Here is a 19357-nt window from a genome sequence, read left to right as displayed (position 1 = left end):
CATTCATTCATTTTTATTCAAAAGGTGCATTTAAAGAGTCACATTGTCTAAAAAACAGCCTTTGTGAGTAAATGTGGATTTTAAAAAAGTTAAAAACTTGTGAAAGGTGTTTTCACTCGATCTACTTGCAGAATCTTTTGATATTAATCATCTAAAATGTTGTTTTTGACCTCACAATCCCTCTGGGATTTTTTTTCGTCAGCGACTCGACGTTACTGACGAGGAAGACGTCGCTACGCCTTCATCACCACGAGCTCACCCGGACGTGTGACCAGTCGGGACCAGCTGCTCCAGACTGGTCTGAGCAGCTGGTCCGGTGCGATGTTAGCATGTTGATGAGCCAGTGAGGGTCAGCTGAGGGGGCAAGGGGCAGGTCAAAGGTCACAGGGGGCATGAGTTCAATCCGGGACCTCGCTGCAATAAATCAGCTGGGACTAAATCTCTCACTACCAGCGCTCCCTCCTGAGTCAGCGCCGCAGTCCAGAGCTCCCTTTGAGCGTCTAATTATGACATAATGACCAAGAGGGCGCCGAGTGACACGAAAGCGTCGCTGTTTGACGCCGACCGGGAATAAGAAGGAGGACTGGGAGGACTGGGAGGACTGGGAGGACTGGGAGGACTGTCTTTCACCATCACTACACAGAGTGACCGCACTTTATTTCTAAATGTTTGTCCTGCTGGCCGGGGCATTGATTTCCTCTCCGTCAGTCTTTATTACTCCGACTCCCCTCCTGTGTATAACCCCCGACCACACACACACACACACACACACACACACACACACACACACAGCCGGCTGCCTCGTGGTATTGACTATCCGTCTCGGTGCAGCTCTCTCATTGGTCCTTGTCATTGAACCCTGAAGCGGCGTTCGTCCACCTGTCTGCTCGCCGTCTGTCCGAGTCGTTCTTGTTTCTTTTGTTTCTTTCCTGGAAGAGAAGAAGGACGAACAAGAGAAAAATAGAGCGAGAGTGTTTCTCCCAGACCTTCTGGGTAATTTTGTGTTGGCTGTTTTGTTGTGTTGGCTGTCACTCACCTTGCCTCTGGCTTCAGGCTCCGCCCCCCTCGTGTGCCGGCCTCAGGTGTGATTGCTGGCCCCGCCCTCACTGTTTCCACCTGTGTCTCGTTCCCCTGTGTGTTCAGTGTGTGTCTTCCTTCTCTCCTGGGCCACTTTGTCTTTTAAACGTCGTCTTGGTGTCGTGAGATTTGCCAAAGAAAATCTTGTAAATCTTTTAAAAAGTTATACTCAAAATGTTTCATTACATTCGATCCTGTAACAAGTTTCTGCTGAGACTAATTAAACATTCCAGGAATGTTTCATGATTTATACATAAATAAAAGTCCATATTGTCTTCATGCATCGGTGACTTTCAGACTGATTCCAGGAACAGAAGTCTGGGATCGGCCGCTCCACGACTTCACACATCCGTGATGACACGACTCCTTCACGAGTGATGGATACGATGTAGCTCCGCCGCCACTTTGATCTTTTTTTTTTCCCCCTCACTCTGCCGCCAGCAGTTGGTTTCACTTGAACATGCTGTTGCTATAGCAACCTCGAACGGCAGGCGTTCCGCGTCCGAAAATCACTCGCGAGTGACGAGCGGCCGGCGAACGTTAGCATCGCGGTGTTTCCCTCCAGGAGAGGGAGGTCGTAGCTCAAGGCCTTAAACCCTCAACCCCGTTCATGTTGAGAGGTCGCACATGTGGAGGAGATATTATTATAGCCCCAAAGTCGGTTTCATCTGATACCTGACAGGTTTTTTGGGGAATTTACATCATGTTTATTTCCTTGATTTGTACCATGTGACCTGATAGAGGAGCGACCGCTTTTTTAAGACACGTGAAGACTTCAAAATGATGACGAACGTGTTTTAAGTCGTAGAACAAACATTTGCAATCTTAAAGTTGTGTTAAACCACAGACTTTATTTCAAGTTTCTCTCCAAAATCTCCGCGTCTGATACCAACGAGCAAGAACGTCCAAATAGGGCGTTTCAAGATGGCCGTCACCGTGAAGGTCAACTATAACTATGCTCTTTTACCTGAACCTGACTGAGTGGGAGTTTATTTTGCAAAAACACAAACGATAGATTAGAGTCAAACAGACCATAAAGCAAGGGATGCTTTAGGGGCGGGGCTACGAGATGATTGACAGGTTGCTACCGCAGCGTTGATTTTCGTTTTACAACTTTAATCCCGAAAAGTTAACTGTTACCTTTTTGGTCACCATCAAACGTCTGGTTGCAAAAAAACAAGATGGCGACGACAAAAACAAGATGGCGACGAACATAAACAAGATGGCGACGGGCAAAAACAAGATGGCGACGGCAAAAACAAGATGGCGACGAACATAAACAAGATGGCGACGGGCAAAAACAAGATGGCGACGGCCCAAATGTCAAACACAGGCTTCAAAACGTCACGGTGAGCGCGTCCACTTCTTATCTTCGGTCTACGGCCTCAACACCGAACCAGATGTTCTCATTTATGTTTCCCACATTTATTCGACGCAGACTTCAGGATCACGTCGTCTCTCTTCTCGTCAGCGCCGAAGCAGCTGGTCCACCTGCAGCGTCACAGAAACCAGTGAAACTACTGGAACAACGTGTGCTTCGAAAAAACCTTCATCTCAGAGGAAACTCCAGCAAGTTGTTCAGTTTCTGTGATTACATAAACACACACAGACACACATCTTCCTCCACCGCCCAGTCGCTTCACCTCTCTCTCTCTCTCTCTCTCTGTCTCTCTCTCTCTCTCTCTCTCTCTCTCTCCTCATCATGTACACATTGTTCTCTCAACGAAACCATCTGGGAACGACAGCTTTTCGCTTTTCTCGACTGCTTTTTTAGGCTGCAAGTCGCAGGAAACCACTGAGAGGAAGAGAGGAAGAGAGGAAGAGAGGACGAAATGAAGAGCCGCCTGTGTGAAGACGCTTTGCAAGGTAAGAAAGCTTTTAACGAGACGGGTGAACATAATAAATAAATATGAGATTGATTCCAGGATGTAATGTAACGAAAGTGTTTGTGAAGATGGAATCAGACGATACGGTCACGATGAGCTCGTTTCTCTCAAGGAAATGTTTAATAATCAATAAGTATAACAAATCATGGTCATGCCTTTGTGAGTCCTCGCTGGTGTAGTGTGTGTGTGTGTGTGTGTGTGTGTGTGTGTGTGTGTGGTGTCATGTGCAGATGAGTGTATCTATATCTTTAAAAAAAAGTTTGTTTCACTTCAAACATCATTTTAACGTAAAGACAAATGAAATAGGAAGATGTGTTCATTTGTTTTTTCGGGGAACAAAAATGATATTAAGCTTCCATAATACTCAGAGAGGAAGAGAACAACGTCCCCATGCTGTAAAGTATTAAATATCTCAAAAATCCTTCTTAAAAAAACATATTTATAGTATTATAAAGTAATTCCAACATGTGATCAGAGGCACTTTTCCACCCGCTAGTCGCCCTCCGTTCTCTCTGGTGTTAGTTTATGGTTGTGCACCTCCACTTATGTTCCTATAATAATAATAATAATCATCATCATCATCATCATCCTGCACTGCGTCCATGTTCTCTGACGCTCTGTATTCGCGGCGGCGTCCGTCCCGATGCAGAGCACGGAGGATTCGTCCTTGAACTTTCATCCTCTGTGCCGCCGGCACACCGGCAGCTCCTGTTTTTAATATTCCTGGATGTGTTTGTTCTGCAGGAATGTTGCTCATAATCCTCTCTGTCAGCCTGCAGAAGCTGGTTTATTTTAAAATAATATCGCCTGAGTTCCTGCTTTGGTTGTGTTCGTTGTGTCTGATGGCTTCACATGCTGCACTGCAGTTCCTCTAATGACCACTAGATGGGTTCTGCAAGAAAACTCAGATTGTATCACGATATTGACAAACCGCTGACGTTCTCTTCTGCAGGACTTTCTTCCACGAGATTCTATGGAATCAACAGTTTAGTCCGTTATTTTCGATTGATTAGTTTGCAGTAAGACTTTCCTCTAAATGCTAACATGCATGACCTTTCATGACCTTTTATGACCTTTCATGACCTTTCATGACCTTTACACATACACACTGCTGTAAACTTTATAACTGCAATCACGTCTGAGAAAGCAAAGCGAGTCCAGCATCCAGTCTCTCATTGAATCCATGCTCTCAGTAGCATGCAGGCTTTCTGTAGCATGCAGGCTTTCTGTAGCATGAAGGCTTTCTGTAGCATGAAGGCTTTCTGTAGCATGCAGGCTTTCTGTAGCATGCAGGCGTCTGTAGCATGCAGGCTTCTGTAGCATGAAGGCTTTCAGTAGCATAAAGGCTTTCAGTAGCATGAAGGCTTTCAGTAATATGAAGGCTTTCTGTAGCATGGAGGCTTTCTGTAGCATGCAGGCTTTCAGTAGCATGAAGGCTTTTAGTAGCATGAAGGTGTTCAGTAGCATGCAGGCTTTCAGTAGCATGAAGGCTTTCTGTAGCATCCATGCTTTCAGTAGCATCCATGCTTTCAGTAGCATCAATGCTTTCAGTAGCATCAATGCTTTCGGTAGCATGCAGGCTTTTAGTAGCATCAATGCTTTCAGTAGCATCAATGCTTTCGGTAGCATGCAGGCTTTTAGTAGCATCAATGCTTTCAGTAGCATGAAGGCTTTTCAGGAGCTTGCATGCTCCTCTCTGTCTGTGGGTCCCTGAACGCCACACGATCAAACTTAACACTTTCACAGGGAACATTTTGAAAGTTTAAAGAGTTTCGCCAGCCAACAAAATCACGAGAGGAAACAGAAGACGTCCTGTGACTCTCTGGTGGGGGTGGAGGTGTTGAAGAGCTTCAGCCGGCGTTGGTGTGGACTCTTTTCTCCTCGCTCACTCGCTGCCATGAAATGTAGCTGTCGTTTGGATTCACTGCTTTCTGCTGCCTGGGATCAGTTCCTGTGAGCGACTGCAGGGTCTCACATCTCACGTCTCAGCTCCTTGCTGCTGCAGCTCCCTCGTCGTGACTTTGATCCGTTTTGTTTGGCCGTATTCTAAACTTTTACGATTTAAACAATATTCAAATCCAGCCAAAATTTTGCCTGAAGCCTCGGCGTTCATATTTCATTGGGTCCAGACAGCTGCGCTGGCACAGAAAGCATCCAGATGTCACACCTTATTGCTGCTGCTCTTCCACCTGCAGCACAGGCCGGTTGGTTTGTGGTTACCGACACCCACAGCGGAGCCCGAGCGGGTCGAGGTCCAGATTCTTATCGGATCAGGTCCTCGGAGGGTATCGGGTTCTGTAGCTGTGGCTCTTTGGTCTGTGTGTGTGTGTGTGTGTGTGTGTGTGTGTGTGTGTGTGTGTGTGTGTGTGTGTTTCGATACCCTCACTAGCATGCTCAGTGCGCCAGAAACAGACTCGGTGTGTCCCAACACTGTCTAATGCAGTCCGGCTGCGTCCGGTTGCATTTGCCGCATGCTCTTCTGGCTTAAAAGGGTCAAAGGTCGAGGTGCAAGGTTACGAGGAGGGAGGATGTTCCCGACTAAGTGCATCGTGCATGCACCAGGACGCGCTTTGCACGGGCAACTGCAGAACAGTAGCACCTGAAAGCAGCAGGTTCGGTCTCATGATCCATGTTTCTGACTGATCTCGTGTGCAGATATCCGTCTGCAACAGGAGGGATGTTGGTGGCAGAAGGTTCAGGTGAACAGTCCACGTTGGCCCATCATGGTCTGATGAGCGTGTGGCTTTTAATTAGCTTCACGCTAGCTCGTAAACATGCTACTTGAGGAACAATCCGGTTGTTGACGTCGTCTCTCAGCTGATGATCGGATTGAAGAGGAAGTCTGAGCCACGTTGTCTTCAGGCAGACGGCAGATGGATCTTGAACGAGGTTCTGACGGTCCTCAAGTCCTCGTAAGCACCAAGCCCTCCGTACGGGGCCCTCAACAACGACCCACACATAAAACGACACCTTTCTGTCTGCAAAATCACAATAAAACAAACCGCTGGAGCCTTACGGAGGATATTCAGTCAAAAGAAATGCGTCCTTTGGTGCAAAAATGGAAAAAAAATACTTAATTTTATGCCAAAACATTGTCGGATTGGGGCATGCTGGGTATTCAACAGCTTCCGCATGTGCTGTCTGATGCGTTCTTTTACAAACGTGGCTGTATTGATTTGCTCTCACGGTTCCCAAGAGGAACAGCTCGTAATGTCCACAGATTAGTTTTGTCAGGTCCAACATGTTGTCCTCCAGTAGAGCACCTTCTGGTTGGAATAACGTGTAATAAATGGTCAACAAGCTCTAGATGACGAGACATATTGTTCTTAAATGCCACCATCAGCACTTAAGAAGGTGAAAAAGAGCGATCCGTAACGGCTGAAAGTCTTAAAGACATCGCTGCCAAGCGGCTGCCTCCAGAACGACTTCATGAAGAGTTCTAGCTGCTTGAAATCATCACGTCGTCCAGCTTCTGCTCCTGCTGGTGGTCTCCTGCAGGACATCAGTCAGGGTTCAGACGTGTGGACGAAGAGCTGGAGCCTCCAGGGCGAGCTTCCTGTCGACAGGACCTCCTGCTGTGTCGCCGTCGACGGCAAACGGCTCGCAAGAAAATAAAAATATCGAGCAAAAAATTTGACCCCTGGGTCACAGCGACGACGGGGAGACACTCTCTCCTGGAGGCTGAACCATCGCTCAGCGTTAGAGCAGACTGCATTGAAGAAGAAGAAGAAGAAGAAGAAGAAGAAGAAGAAGAAGAAGAAGAAGAAGAAGAGTGAAACGCACTAAACGCGGGCGCTCGAGCCAACGGGGGAGAGAAAGTTGGCCGGATGAAAACCTGCCGAGACGCCGAGGCCACAGCGCCGGAGACTCCAGAGTCTGTCATCTCTCCGGTGGAATGTTCATTCCTCGTGCACTAAACACAGCGTGTGTGTGTGTGTGTGTGTGTGTGTGTGTGTGTGTGTGTGTGTGTGTGTGTACATCCTGAACATGAACCTGTGTGTGTGTGTGTGTGTGTGTGTGTGTACATCCTGAACATGAACCTGTGTGTGTGTGTGTGTGTGTGTGTGTGTTTGCATCAGTTGTGCATGACATCCAGGCTGCTCTGCATACCAATGCAATTCACACACTTTTTTTTTTTTTTTTATCTCAGCAAAATCCTCTCAGCTGTTACATCCATCTCTCTACTCCCCCAGCACACACACACACACACACACACACACACACACACACACACACACACACACACACACACTGGAATTCGCTGTTGCCATGGCGATGCAATAGAGCACGCTCTCTCGCATCGCCCGTTCTTTTCTGTTGCTTCATCTCTCTCTCTCTCTCTCTCTCTCTCTCTCTCTCTCTCTCTCTCTGTCTCTCTCTCTGTCTCTCTCTCTCTCTCTCTCTCTCTCTCTCTCTCTCTCTCTCTCTGTCTCTCTCTCTGTCTCTCTCTCTCTCTCTCTCTCTCTCTCTCTCTCTCTCTCTCTGTCTCTCTCTCTGTCTCTCTCTCTCTCTCTCTCTCTCTCTCTCTCTCTCTCTCTCTCTCTCGGGCGAGCGGTGATCCAGCTCCTCTCGCCTGACGGGGGGCTCGCTTTCTCCCGCCGGCTTCAGGTTTATGGATGTTTGTTTGTTTGTTTTCTTCAAAGGCGCATCCTCCTCATCCTCCTCCTCATCCTCATCGTTGTCATGTAGAGAACGTGTGTGTGGGTGTGTGTGTGTGTGTGTGTGTGTGTGTGGGAGAAGCTTCTGGACCGGAGCGCCTCCTGGTTTCAAGACTCGTGTCACGTCCATTAATCCAACACATCCTTTTCCACTCTTCCTCTTCTCACTCTTTCTCATCCTCTCTTTGTTTTATGCTTCTCTCTCTCTCTTTTTGGCTTTTCTCTCACTCTCTTCCTCTCTCTCTCCCCCCCCCCTCTTTCCTGTGACTCTCTTCCTTCTCTCAGTAGCTAAGATGACTGCCGTGACAATTCAATGAGAGGAAAAGACGCCGCCAAGTGAAGTATCCACACACACACACCGAGGAAGAAGAAGAGGAGCAGAAGAAGAAGAAGAAGAAGAAGAGGTGGAAGAAAAGAGAGGAAGAGGAGCGAGGAAGAGTGAATGAAAGCGAAGGATTAACGGTGGATGGAGGCGGCTCGGACCGGAGCTACGGAGCGCTCTTCACTGACGAAGAAGAAGAAGAAGAACAGCGGCGGCGGCGGGGGGCAGAAGAGATGGAGGCGAAAGGCAGAAACATGCCCCCAGGTAACACACACACACACACACCCACGCACACACACACACACACACACACAGGCAGGCGTGCACAACAAACGACCACATGTGGATTCTTGTGTGCAGACACACAGACGTACATGACACATGTGTATAATTACTCAAGCAATATTTAAACACACTAACCAGCGTGAACGAGCCCCATCGGGCAGTAACACACACACACACACACACACACACACACACACACACACACACACACACACACACACACACACACACACACACACACACACACAGGAGTGCAGAGGTCTGGATGCTTTGGGTTCAGATGACTGAAAGGAGTTTAAAGGGAACGTCCTGTCACACAAAGACGACGGTTTGATTGTGTGTGTGTGTGTGTGTGTGTGTGTGTGTGTGTGTGTGTGTGTGTGTGTGTGTGTGTGTGTGTGACGCTCTAAACGTATCGATGCGGCGACGCACAACAGATTTTTCTTCTTTTTTGTACGTGCAAAATGCATAAAAAAAGAAAAAAGCCTCGATTGGTCGGATATAATTCTTTGAGCAGTTCGACCAATCAGGATCGAGTAAAGCCAACGACGACAAATGTCGCGTCACCTCCATTTTTTTGTGAAGCGTATTTCCACTTTTTGTTCTTCTGCAGGTGTAGTTGTAGTAAAGCTGCACTTTAATTTACTCAGTTTTTGTATTCTGTTTCAGTTTTCATATTTTATTCAGACAATTCACCTCGAGGTCTTTGTTTCAATGCAAACAAACAAACAAACAAACAAACAAACATGATTCAAATTAAACACAAGTGTTTGTCGTGATGAAGATTTGTTTTGAAGCCTCTGGATGTCAGATTTCACTTCAAGTGAAGAAATGATTATTAAAAAGTTTTATTCTGAAATTAAACGGCACATTTCCATGGAGGCGGGGCCTCGTGGCTTCAGACCTGAGTGATATTTAACGCTGCGAATTAACTTCAATTTATTCAAAATCAAACTTTGTTTGGGTTTTTTTATTGACTAAAGTTTTGACTGCACGTGTAAAAAAACCAGAAATGTAATTTTATTGCACTTTTGTTCAATAAAAACTGTTCATTTGGACGCTGACATCGTTACATCTCAATTAGTGTCTTCAAGTTTCACATGTCGGTGTGAAAATATGAACACAAACAGAAAGAAATACAGATTTTAAAAGAGGAATAGATTCCATGTTCTGCCCTCTTTTCTTCTGTTGAGCCTCAGAGCCGTTCAGGCGCCGCACGCTGCCTTTTTTATTATTGAAAAACACCCAGAATGCAACAGAAAAGACTCCAACCACTCACCCACAGCGGCCCCTGGGGGACCGCAGTTATAATAACGCATAAATATTGAACAGTTCAATGCATGAATTGTCACCAGTGTGGGATCCAAAAACATATCTGACTTTTTGGAGCATCTGGTTTATTTGTTTGACCTTTGTGAAAATTAAATTTCATACTAAATATACTTTCTATTGTCATGATTATGCTCAGCCTGATGGACATAATGTGGTCCTAAAACCAATGACCTGTTGGCCGACACAGTAAAACTGATCAGGATCAATATTGTAAAGAAAAGCAGGAAACATGAGAAGATCTCTTATTACATCGTCCTGACGATGAAACATCTCCAGCTCCTCGCGCTGAATGAAGCCAAAATGGAGGCTCAGAATCTCGTGACGTCACGGTCGGTGGGCGGAGCCTCAGTAACGAGGTCCCGCCCCCACACACACCCCAGCCAATCACTGCAGGCTGGATTTACATTTTAGCTAACGGTCCAAATTTGACACAGATAATTATTTAATAATTTAATGACTAGAAGAGGTATTGATCAGAGTAGAAGGTGTATTGATCAGAGTAGAAGTCGTATTAATCAGAGTAGAAGGTGTATTGATCAGAGTAGAAGGTGTATTAATCAGAGTAGAAGGTGTATTGATCAGAGTAGAAGGTATATTGATCAGAGTAGAAGGTGTATTGATCAGAGTAGAAGGTGTATTGATCAGAGTAGAAGGTGTGTTGATCAGAGTAGAAGGTGTATTGATCAGAGTAGAAGTGGTATTAATCAGAGTAGAAGGTGTATTGATCAGAGTAGAAGGTATATTGATCGGAGTAGAAGGTGTATTAATCAGAGTAGAAGTCATATTGATCAGAGTAGAAGGTGTATTGATCAGAGTAGAAGGTGTATTGATCAGAGTAGAAGGTGTGTTGATCAGAGTAGAAGGTGTATTGATCAGAGTAGAAGGTGTATTGATCAGAGTAGAAGTGGTATTAATCAGAGTAGAAGGTGTATTGATCAGAGTAGAAGGTATATTGATCGGAGTAGAAGGTGTATTGATCGGAGTAGAAGGTGTATTGATCGGAGTAGAAGGTGTATTGATCGGAGTAGAAGGTGTATTGATCAGAGTAGAAGTGGTATTAATCAGAGTAGAAGGTGTATTGATCAGAGTAGAAGGTATATTGATCGGAGTAGAAGGTGTATTGATCGGAGTAGAAGGTGTATTGATCGGAGTAGAAGGTGTATTGATCAGAGTAGAAGGTGTATTGATCAGAGTAGAAGATGTATTGATCAGAGTAGAAGGTGTATTGATCAGAGTAGAAGGTGTATTGATCAGAGTAGAAGTGGTATTGATCAGAGTAGAAGTGGTATTGATCAGAGTAGAAGGTGTATTGATCAGAGTAGAAGGTGTATTGATCGGTCTCCTGACGTGGTCTTGGTGTCCGTCCTCGTTCCCCGGCAGACATCAGTTTCCTCCCTCGCCCGGCGATGGTGTGGTGCGAGCGCGGCATCCAGGTGCTGCTGACCACCATGGGGGCGTTCGCGGCCTTCGCCCTCATGACGGTGGCCATCGGCACGGACTACTGGCTGTACGCCCGCGCCTTCATCTGCAACAGCACGGCCAACTCCTCGCAGGACGACTCCAACAACAAGGACAAGAAGGACCCCGGGGCGCTCACCCACTCCGGCCTCTGGAGGATCTGCTGCCTGGAAGGTACGCCGCCGGGGGTGTGTGTGTGTGTGTGTGTGTGTGTGTGAGTGTGTGTGTGTGTGAGTGTGTGTGTGTGTGTGTGTGTGTGTGTGTGTGTGACGGGTCAAACACACACAGGACGTTCACCCAGAAGGCCGCTGTTCGTGTCCCGTGTGAAATCAGACATAAACTCCCGTTTTCCGCTTGTTACGCAAAAAAAAATTGCCTTTTGTTTGATACGTAATATTACGTAAAAAGTCCTCTCAAGGATAGTTTATTATTATTTTTTTCTTATGGTCTTGGAAAACCTGGAAAAGTCATAGAATTTTTAAAAAATCCTTGAAAAAAAAATCTAAAAAATGTAGTAAAAGTCCTGTGAATGTGTTATATTCATGTGTTCATGACGTTCATTTAGTTTAAATAATGAATCTGCTTTTAAAAGAAAGAGGCTCAAAATATCAGCAGCATACATACAGACATCTATATAAATGTTTATTCTTTTAATCAAACTATTGTCTCTCATTCATTTGAGTCATTTAAGGTTTACTGTATGCTTTGAATCCTCATTGTTAGTTTAAATACTACATTTTATCACTTTTTACTGTTCACACACACATTTCACACAATGTTTGCTTATGAATATTTGGTTAAAAGTCATGGAAATATGGTTTAAAGTTATAGAAATTTGGTTAAAAGTCATGAAAATATGGTTAAAAGTCATGAAAATTTGGTTAAAAGTCATGAAAATATGGTTAAAAGTCATAGAAATTTGATTGAAAGTCATGTAAATGTGGTTTAAAGTCATGGAAATTTGATTTAAAGTCATATAAATTTGGTTAAAAGTCATGAAATTTGATTTAAAGTCATAGATATTTGGTTAAAAGTCATAGATATTTGGTTAAAAGTCATAGATATTTGGTTAAAAGTCATGGTAATCCATTGGTAAAGATGTGTATGAACCCTGTTCTTCAAGTTTTTAGCTAGTTGTGTAACATGACGTGAGAAATGTTTTCCCGTCGTTGACCGAGCTTTCTTTGAAGCGAGATATGAAGCATGTATATTTGCTTCTGGGTTGTGGAAACATACGACGCCCAAACAAAGATTTCCCGTAGCTGGTTGGCGGCGTCTCCTCCGTTCCGCGTGAGGAAAGCTAACCGTTAGCCGCTGTGTTTGCTCCTCTGAGCCCTCGGGGCAGAACTCAAGCGTAGAGGATCTCAGGATGTTTAGACATGAGCTCTGCTGCATGTTCCTGCTGCTGCACACAAAACTCTTTCACATCCACACACTCGCTCTGTGCATTCAACGTAAAGCTGCTCTGGTGGCCCACAGCGCCGATGTGAGCGGTGACTCATCCGGTGACTGATCATGTTCCCGTCGCTGCATCGCTGCAGCTGACAGACAGCTTTATGAACACATGAGCCTCTCCGGGCCCAGCTACCTGTTTTAAAAGCTTCTCTTTCCAAAGTTAAAGGGCATTTTAACACCAAATGACCACATTCAATTTGACGCACCGGCGTAATTATCACGAACAAGAGAGCAGCTGCCTTTTCGCTGCATTTTTCAGCCGCGTGCAATCAAACCCGACACGAATTTATTGGATTTCCAGCCTGAAAAGTTGAATCTAGCATCAGTTCATCAGGTGGAACGCGGTTCCACGAGGAACGACCGCCTTTTGTTGGTCGTGGTGTCGCGCCACATGCGGCAAAGCGTTGTGGTCGTTGCCCGGCGGCTTTTTCATCCCAGTTTTTGTCCACTTTGGGGGGTTTCTCTTCCCTTTGTGGAACCAGTTTCTGGTCATATTATATTACTAATTCTGTCCTCGAGCATCCATAATTCATCTTGATATTCTGCCTGATATTGATTCAGGTTTTTCTTGGCTGCTTTGTGTTCCTCTCACATCCTTTTTTTTTTGTTTTTCCTGTCTTTGATTTTCCTGCGAGAGAAGCACGGGATCCCTCCTGATGTGTGTTTGCGTCCGTGAGACGCACAAATAGCTGTGAAGGTGAACAAAATGTCCCTTCTGAATAAGAAATGTGAGCGCACGGATGCAGTTTTCTGCTGTGATTCTCCAGACGAAGAGAAGCAGCTTCCAGGCGGGTACATCACATCCAGACGACGGCACGCCGCACATTGTTGTGGTTGCTGGTTTGATTCTGGTTGATTCGGGTTTCATGATTTGATGATTATTTATCTCCACGGCTGAAGATGAAATCAATTCCATTGCTTTCCTTTGCAAAAACCTGCAGTCGTAATCAAAATATATCAGAAAGGATTCAAGGACAACGTCTGTTTTGTTCAACCTGGGTTGTGTTCATCTGTGTGTTGTTGTTTTTATGACAAGCGGCAATTTCTAAAACTGGTCCTTGAGGGGAAACAAGCTGCATAAATATGACGTGAAGTTTATTAAAAGTGATTATTTTTGGTGTTATGAGTGTCTGACACCAGAGGAAAGATTTAAACAGTGATTTCCTTTCTCTTGATTGGGTCGGGTTGTTCTTGTGGTAATCAGAGTCTCGCTCAGCGAGAAGTCTCCTTCTGCAATCACAGCGATCACTGGGACGCCACCAGTTCCACCAGTTCCACCAGTTCCACCAGTTCAACCAGTTCCACCAGTTCCACCAGTTCCTGGAGCTTCCAGCAGCTGGTTCACCTCCATCGCTTCCCTTGTGCTTCAGTTTGTAGAAGCTCTTTTTCCCTGAACTCACACAGCGAGGAGGATGCAAATTTAAAGTCCCAGCATGCCCCAGCTAGACAACGTTTTGCCATAAAAACTTTTCTTTTTTTCCATTTTTGAACCGAATGACAGTTTTTTGGACTGAAAATCTTTCGCTAAGCTTTTTATTTATTGTGCTTTTCTTTGCAGTTCGATTCTTTCGGTCCTAATCTTTCCAAAAAGGTGACTTATTAGTTTGTCTTAATAGTTTGAACAAGTCGGCGAAAGCTCCAAAAGACATTTTTGGGAAATCTTGCGTAAATCATGCTGGAAGTTCAGAATTATGATCAAAATATTTAAAAAAAAAATGTAATTAAATATAATTTTTTCCCACAAATCAATTCAAAATTTTAAAAAAACACACAAACACAAGTATTAGAACTCAAACTACTTTAACTGCCACAACATTGATCGATTAATTTATTTAAACCATATTTCAGAAGGAGACTTCTCCTCGAGCGAGACTTCTTCCACCATGTTGTCAGCCACTCATGATCACAGCCTCAGCTGGTCACTATATCCAAAACGAGCGCCGCGAGAGCACATTCATTAGCGCCGCCTCGCTCGATGCCGGACCGACTCCAGGACGCTGCCACTGTTAATGAACTAAAAGCAGTTCATTAAACACGGGGAGACGAGGTCCAGGTGGAAAAACACACAAGTCACCTTTTAACACTTGATGCTTCTTCGTCGCCCCGTGAGGCTTGTTGAAAAGGTTAAAGACCGCATGCTAACACGCTAACACGCTAACAGTGACAGAGACTCAAAAAACTACAAATGAGCACCTCGTGGTGCCGGAGGGAGACTCATGGATCACGTGAGTCACGAGAAAACATCCTCTGGGGACCACGAATGTGTCCAGAACATCAGGTTAATGTGGCCGGCTAACGGTAACAGAGGCTAACGCAACGCTTTAGTGCCCGGGTCTTTCTTCCTCTCGCCTCCTTCCGTTGCATCTGTTTTGCTTCCTCGTCTTCATTTCGTCCGTCAGTCACGTCGCACATCTGCCAGCGTGTTTACTTCCCTCTCTTCGCCTCCTTCCTCGTTCTCTTTCTATTCCCTTGGCGTCGCTTCCTCTCTTCCTCCACATCTCTCACACTCACTTCTCACTCCTTCTCTTCTCCCCCTCCTCTCTCATTTTTCTCACCATAAATGTCGGTCTTCACTTTTCTTCCCTTGCACAGAAATGGCACCCAACATCCTTGTGATCTGTGCCCCCCCCTCTTCCTCTTCTCCTCTTCCTCACGCTCTCCTCTTCCTCTCTGTCGTTTTTTCTTCCAGGCCTGAAGCGAGGTGTGTGTTCCCAGATCAATCATTTCCCAGACGACGCAGACTACGACCAAGATTCTGCAGAGTATCTGCTGCGTGAGTGGCACACACACACACACACATTAACAAGTGAACAGCGGACAAACACACGCACACACACTGCACTACACACATCTCAACAGAACACAACACACACATAAACGCGCTTCAGTCTCCATCACACACGAGCAGAGAAAGGACAGAAGGGGATGGTGGGCGGACATCAATGCACGGATGTCAGATTCAAGCAAAGCGTTCCTGGAGGTGTGTGTAAGTGTGTAAGTGTGCGTGTGTGTGTGTGTGTGTGCATGTGTGTGTGTGTTTAAATGCCCAGGTGCATGGGGTTGGGAGTCTGGGGGTGTACAGAAAGCTTCTTTTTCTCTCCCACAGATGGATTGAAAGAGCAGCCTTCACTAATGGATTATTTTCAGCTCAGGATCCTGTGACGGCCGTGAACCTTTTGGGTTCCCAAAACTACACGTTCCATTTAAATATTACATAAAGATATGTTTTTTTCTGTGAAGGAGGCCGCGGTGCAACCCGACCACTCGACCCAGCTGAGATATCTTCCATTTTCCTCTGTATTTTTTTCTTATTAATAGAACATTAGAGTGAAGGACGACCTTGGCCAGATTTATTTCCTTTTTCATAAAAGAGCCAATGTTGATGGAAAATGTGTTAATTTAAAAAAAGCAAGACCGAAAACTAAAGCCTCTTCCATCCATGACCTCACTTTGCACCAATATATATATATATATATATATATATATATATATATATATATATATATATATATATATATATATATATATATATCAGAGCCCAAAAAGCTTGTTTGGTCCAAACGAAATCCCAAAACATTAATATATTAAATGTGCATTTATTAAATGCATCATGATGGTGGAGCTTTGTCATTCGACTGAAATCATTAAAATAGTTCTAGATTATGTTTCTGTCTTCTAACAAAGACGTTAGCGTAAAAAGCTCAAGCTAGCAGGCGGTAATTAGCGCTCTGGACGGACGCGGCGCCTGAAATCCCCCACGAAACTCCGACAGCTCATCATTTCAATCTGCTTCTTATGTAGATCGACAACTTGTGCTGAAGAGACACACACACACACACACACACACACACACACACACACAACCGCCTCTTTCCTCTTAAAAAGCCACCTCAGAATCGTCTGCAGCCCGTATTGTTTATATTCCTTTTATCTTATTATTATTACTTGTGAGCAGTGCTGCTGTAATCCTGTGTTTTCCCCACTGAGGGACTAATGAAGGATTATCTGATCTCATTTCATCTTAGCAGCTCCATTAAGACGAGAGGCAAAATAATAAACAGCAAATTCACAATAAAATGCTGAGGCGGACGAGTTTAAAATGTGCATCACACGCGTGTTTCTTTTTAAAAACACGGCTCGGTAACGAGTTCTGCACGAGCAGCAAAAGACGTTATTTATGAAACGTGTAAGAAAACAGAGCCATGTGCTAGTGTCGGCTGTAGCGCCTCGTGCTAACGCTACGTCTCGTTAGCGTCGCAACTTCAAAATGGTGTTGGACCTAAAAAAAACTCACCAATTGTACAAAATCAAGCCCTTTTTTCCAAAAAATGAAAAGGTGGTCGTACCCAGACTGCAACTGGGTTAGCTCCTCGACCACAAGGATATTCATTTTAAATATATTTTAAAGAGATACAGTACAGTAATGTACAGTTTTTATATATATTTATATGGTTGGGAAGTAGCGGGTTCTTTACTTTACACGCGATTTGGTGGATTCAATAAATCGTAATCTTGATAGAAAGGTGCGCTAATCGCGTGTAGCATCAAGCTAACGTCACGAAAATGTATATTTTCCGTAACTTGGGAGGTTTCTCGGAGTCCTTTTCGAGGCATCTTGTTCATGCTTTGTGGCTCATGCTCATACTTACTTCTCTGGTCTTGTAAGCTAATAATTTGCTTGTTAATTGAAGACAATAAAACAATACGCCGTGGTACTCATGACCAGTGGAAACACGAGAGGAGCATGTGTGTTTGACGTGTGTTTTCCGTCCTCGTCTGCAGGTGTGGTCCGGGCCTCCAGCATCTTCCCCATCCTCAGCGCCATCCTGCTGCTGCTGGGCGGCATTTGCGTGGCTTCCAGCATCTTCTACAAGAGCAAAAGGAACATCATCCTCGGCGGAGGGATCCTCTTCGTCGCCGCCGGTGAGAGCGCAGCTTCGTCGCGTTGGAGGTTCATGATGCGCGCGTTGTCTTTGTCCTCCCAGTCGGTCTGAAACGAAGCCGCTATTCCACATGTCCGCGTGACGGAGGCAATAATAAGGCGTTCTTATGCATGATATGCAGATTGATTTTCATAATGTGCCTGCCTCTCGTCGGTGTAATTGAAAGCAAACTGTTCCGGCGTCTCTGCCCTGGGAAACCGTTTAATGAAGCTGCAGGTTAACGCGCCTCAGAGGAGCGCTAACAGAGCAAGGTGTGTGTGTGTGTGTGTGTGTGTGTGTGTGTGTGTCCTCAGGCCTCAGCAACATCATCGGCGTGATCGTGTACATCTCGGCGGCCCTGAGCGACATCTCCCCCAAGAAGGACGAGGACAAGAAGTGGCACTACTCGTACGGCTGGTCCTTCTACTTCGGCGGCCTGTCCTTCATCATGGCGGAGATGGTGGGCGTCCTCGCCGTCAACATCTACATCGAGAAGAACAAGGAGCTGCGCTGCCGCTCGCGCACCGACCTCTTCAAGAGCACCACGCACGCCGTGCTGCGGCTGCCCAGCTACCGCTTCCGCCGACGCTCGCGCTCCAGCTCGCGCTCCACCGACCCGCCGCGCTCGCAGGAGGCCTCGCCCATCGGCACGTCCAAGTCCTTCAGCCTGCCGCCGTCCGCCCCGCCCTTCTCCGTGGCCACCCTGCCCAACCCGCACCACGGCAGCAGCGGCGGCGGGAGCGGAGGAGGAGGCGGCGGCGGCGGCGGCGACATCTCCATGTACACCCTGACGAGGGACTCCAAGCTGGGCAGCCTCGGCGGCGGCGCCCCGCCTCTCTACGGCACGGTGGACCGCGCCACGCTGTACCAGCTCCACAACTACTTCCCAAAGGATTCCAGCGGCGGCGGCGGAGGCGGCGGAGGAGGAGGAGGAGGAGGCGGAGGAGGAGGAGGAGGAAGCGGGGGAGGAGCCGGAGCCGTGATAAACAGCGGCACGCTCCCGTCGCACTCCAAGTCCAACTTGGCGGCGGCGGCGGCCGTAGCCCAGAACGCGGCGCCGCTGAACACCTCCACGTCGGCCGCCGCGCCGGCCCAGCCGGCCCCGATATCCACGGCCACCATGGAGAGGGACCGGGGCAACATGGGGACCCTGGACCGCCTGACCGCCAAACGGGACCGGGACAGCAACTCGGATACGCTGAACAGGAAAACTACGCCGGTTTAAAAACAACGAAGCCTCAGCGAGCCGGGAGAGAGCGTCCAAACAAATACAAGAAGAAGAAGACGTTTTAGATTAGATTTAGAAGAGTCGAAAGAGAGGAAGAGGAGGGTGACACCCGGGGAATCCAGCCGCCATAATTACTACTCATCAAACTCATCATCAACTGTCATAGAACACCGGACGATACGTGCAAACTCATGACGGCTGCCTTAACATGGCCACGACTTCACACCCGCGTTAGCAACTCATTGCTCAGCAATGTTGCCGTGGAGGTTCCAGCACAGGGCAACGGTTTTGTCGCACACGGACAACTAGGGAGCCGACCAGTAAGAACCAGTCTCCCAGTGGCAGCATTTGGCGGTTAAGTGCCTTGCTGAAGAGGCCGAGGAGCGCGCTACTTACTCCCTGCTCCCTTCTATACTTTACCAACCGCGAGAAGGAACTCCAGAGCTTTTGATTTGGTGATTCATAAGTCACAAGACGTCCCCGTTCAAACGGAGTCTGGTTTCCAAAGTGAACATCTTCACACGTCCAGACGTCCAGTTTGAACCAAATCGATGCTTTTTAAACCCTCATGAATCCAACAATAAAGTGTCCAGATGGTAGAAGCCACCGACGGGTTCGTTATGCCAAGTAACACGCTGCTCAGTGACCAGTTGACTGCTAATCCAAGGTCAAGGTCAACGTAGCTACTTAACCTCAGCCATATCTAACCTACTGACACACACACACACACACAC

At 46.4% G+C, this 19357-nt stretch overlaps 1 protein-coding gene across 5 annotated transcripts; it reads left to right on the top strand.

Annotated features, from left to right (window-relative positions):
* The first annotated feature begins 2786 nt into the window (after positions 1 to 2786).
* On the top strand, positions 2787 to 18694 carry LOC137784610 (voltage-dependent calcium channel gamma-8 subunit-like). Of its 5 annotated transcripts, none has more exons than XM_068575413.1 (6): positions 2787 to 2943; positions 7910 to 8207; positions 10941 to 11192; positions 15163 to 15246; positions 17256 to 17396; positions 17710 to 18694. In XM_068575413.1, the coding sequence occupies exons 2-6, from the start codon at positions 8177 to 8179 to the stop codon at positions 18618 to 18620; spliced, it is 1419 nt and encodes a 472-aa protein (XP_068431514.1). In that variant the 5' UTR covers positions 2787 to 2943; positions 7910 to 8176; the 3' UTR covers positions 18621 to 18694. The 5 variants fall into 5 exon arrangements, with proteins under 5 accessions (XP_068431514.1, XP_068431513.1, XP_068431515.1 ...); XM_068575412.1 differs by having other exon boundaries at positions 7907 to 8207; XM_068575414.1 differs by lacking the exon at positions 2787 to 2943 and adding an exon at positions 7509 to 7571 and having other exon boundaries at positions 7907 to 8207.
* Positions 18695 to 19357: the final 663 nt, after the last annotated feature.

Source organism: Clinocottus analis, unplaced genomic scaffold (genome assembly GCF_023055335.1).
Source record: "Clinocottus analis isolate CAN_PGR_092001 unplaced genomic scaffold, fCliAna1.0.p SCAF_14, whole genome shotgun sequence".
In the NCBI taxonomy this organism is placed as follows: domain Eukaryota; kingdom Metazoa; phylum Chordata; class Actinopteri; order Perciformes; family Cottidae; genus Clinocottus; species Clinocottus analis.
Note: the sequence above shows the minus strand (reverse complement) of the source record. Positions and strands in the feature narration are given on the sequence as shown.